Source organism: Poromitra crassiceps (genome assembly GCF_964638095.1).
Source record: "Poromitra crassiceps genome assembly, chromosome: 13".
Taxonomy (NCBI): domain Eukaryota; kingdom Metazoa; phylum Chordata; class Actinopteri; order Beryciformes; family Melamphaidae; genus Poromitra; species Poromitra crassiceps.
The window spans coordinates 9,559,762-9,562,261 of record NC_139644.1 but is presented as its reverse complement, the minus strand read 5'-3'; the positions used below and the strand labels follow the sequence as shown (position 1 = coordinate 9,562,261).

General features: G+C 42.0%; 1 protein-coding gene across 1 annotated transcript in view; it reads left to right on the top strand.

The window, feature by feature from the left end:
• The window catches only part of caskin2 (CASK interacting protein 2), a 122,188-nt gene that overhangs the window by 95,767 nt on the left and 23,921 nt on the right, over nt 1–2,500 (top strand). Inside the window, exon 8 of the mRNA XM_083648707.1 lies at nt 66–174. Coding sequence (XP_083504833.1) covers nt 66–174 — 109 coding nt within the window. The remainder of the gene's footprint in view (nt 1–65; nt 175–2,500) is intronic.

The window sequence follows — 2,500 nt, the reverse complement described above, 5'->3', positions numbered from 1 at the left end:
CTCTCTCTCCCTGTTTCTCTCTCCCTCTCTCTCTCTCTCTCTCTCTCTCTCCCTCTCTCTCTCAGGTTGCTGCTAAAGGCGGGCATCGACATCAACAAGACCACCAAGGCCGGCACCGCCCTCCACGAGGCCTCGCTCTACGGCAAGACAGAGGTGGTCCGACTGCTGCTAGATGTAGGTCCATCCAAGAGAGCAGTCCGCCCCCATGAACATACCAGGCAGCCTGTACTACTCTAAAGCTCTCTCTGGCTTAGATGGATAAGATGATTAAAGTTATCTATCTATCAGTGTGATGTATATATATATATATATATATATACTGTATATAGGCCCACTGGTATATTAAATGTCTTCTACTATCTATTTAGGCCTAGATATATTGACTCGTCATACCTGAGCCTAAACAAATCACACTTGATTTTGCAGTTTTTGTTGTTGTATTAGGGCCTGTGTCCACCTAGCGTCTTTTCATCAGCTCCGGCATCTATTTTCAATTGTTTCCAATGCGGGGAGAGCGTATGCGAGCGCACACGGACGTGTAGAGAAAGTGCAGAGCGCCCAGCGTCTTTTTTCGGCGTTTTTGTGCGCCGACTCCCAGCGCTTCCAGCTGAAAATATTTTAACTTTTCAGAAAGACGCTGGTGTCGGCTGCTCCTTTTCTGGTAACTAATCATATGGAAAAACTATCGCAACAGAGACAGAACGGCTCAATTGTGGGAGCAGATCGGCTAGACACTTAATATTTCTGGTGAGTGTTGTGCTTACTGCTTTTAATAGCGTAGCCTACCTGTGTTGTTAGCTTGCTAGCTGTCAGCTATCAAGCTGAACTAACGTTACTTGCAGACTGCTTCCTTGTATATTGTGCGCTGGGATCAGCATTCCCCAGCGCATTCCCAGCGTTTAACGTCGGAAAAAAACGCTAGGTGGACACAGGCCCTTAGCGAGCAAAGATGAAGCAAAAAAACCCAGAACATCATTTGGAAGCCATATCCAAATAAACAAAAAATCACTTCAGAGAAGCTAAAGGTCCAATGTCCCCCTTTAAGGTGATAGTTTGATATCTAAATAAGAATAAGAATATATTTGTTAGTCATCCATAATTGCTCTATTAGAAATTTTGGTGGCAAACAACATAAGATACACTTTGACATAGCTTAGCGTTTAGTGAGTTGATGCTATTGTTTTTATTTGTCAAGGTTGAAATGATGTTTTTCAGAATGCATCATGAGAAATAGTGTGTTTAACATTAGTTACAGAAGCTATCTGCAGCTGTTTTATCCACAGCACAGTGCCAGCCAGCACACACAGGCTGTGGCAGCAATGTAGCTTGGCATTTTATGTGTTATTTATGACTCAGCGTTACCCACAATTCCTCTGTTCCATGTGTCAGTCTGCATGCCTCCACTAGGCAACATTTCCCAACGATAAGATGAATCTTAATGATTCCCGTGGGGGAAGTTGCATGTTTTTATATAGCGAGTCAAAGTGAACGCCACTTCCTGCCTTTCTCTCTGTACCAGCGTCTGAAGAAATATGAATGGTGGTGAACGGAGATAGACGTTACTTTTTTGATCCCGTTTGAATTGTGCCACGGGGTGCACATATCATGTTTGTCAATGTAAAAGATAACTGTGCAAGTCAAGAAAGTCACAGTTTGTGGTAAAACTGTGGCACTATAAGTGATAAATCAGAAAGACTACGCACAACCAGTCGCATAAGTGACGTCTCTCCCGCCAGTCCATGTTGTTGATGGTGTGACAGATATTGTGCGTCACGAGAGATGTAGTCGATTGACAAAACTAAACCTTAAACTGCGACTTTCTTGACATGCATAGTTATCTTTTAAATTGACAAAAGTTAACATGTGTACCCCGTGGCACAATTCAAACGGGATCAAAAAACTAGCGTCTATCTCCGTTGACCACCATTCATATTTTTTCAGATGCTGGGACACGGAGAAAGGCAGGAAGTGACGTTCACTTTGGCTCTCTACACAGTCAATGGTTTGGACGCTGACTGTAGAAAATATTGAAAAACATTGATGTTCCCCATGAGATGAGAGGTTCCAGGAGAAAGCTCTGAGCCTGTGTAGGTTTCATCTGTTAAATCCACTACAATCATAACAATGCAGATACAGTACATGCCGGTGAGGAGACAGGTACTTAAAATCAATAATTCAAACCTCGAGACAAGTGAGACGTGGATTATGCAAAGGGAGATGTTCATTCAGTAAGTGTACGTAATGTAAACTAAAATGATTAATTAATCAATTAATCAATTAGCTGTCAACTTAATCACCAACTATTTTGATAATTAATTCATCTGTTTCAGTTTTTTTCTTTCTCTCTGATTCCAGCTTCTTAAAGATGAATATTTTCCTCGTTTCTTTATTCCTCCATGACAGTCAACTGAATTGGGTGGTGGACAAAACAAGGCATTTGAGGATGTCATCTTGGGCTTTCGGGAAACACTGATCAACATTTCGCACCTCTTTCTGACAT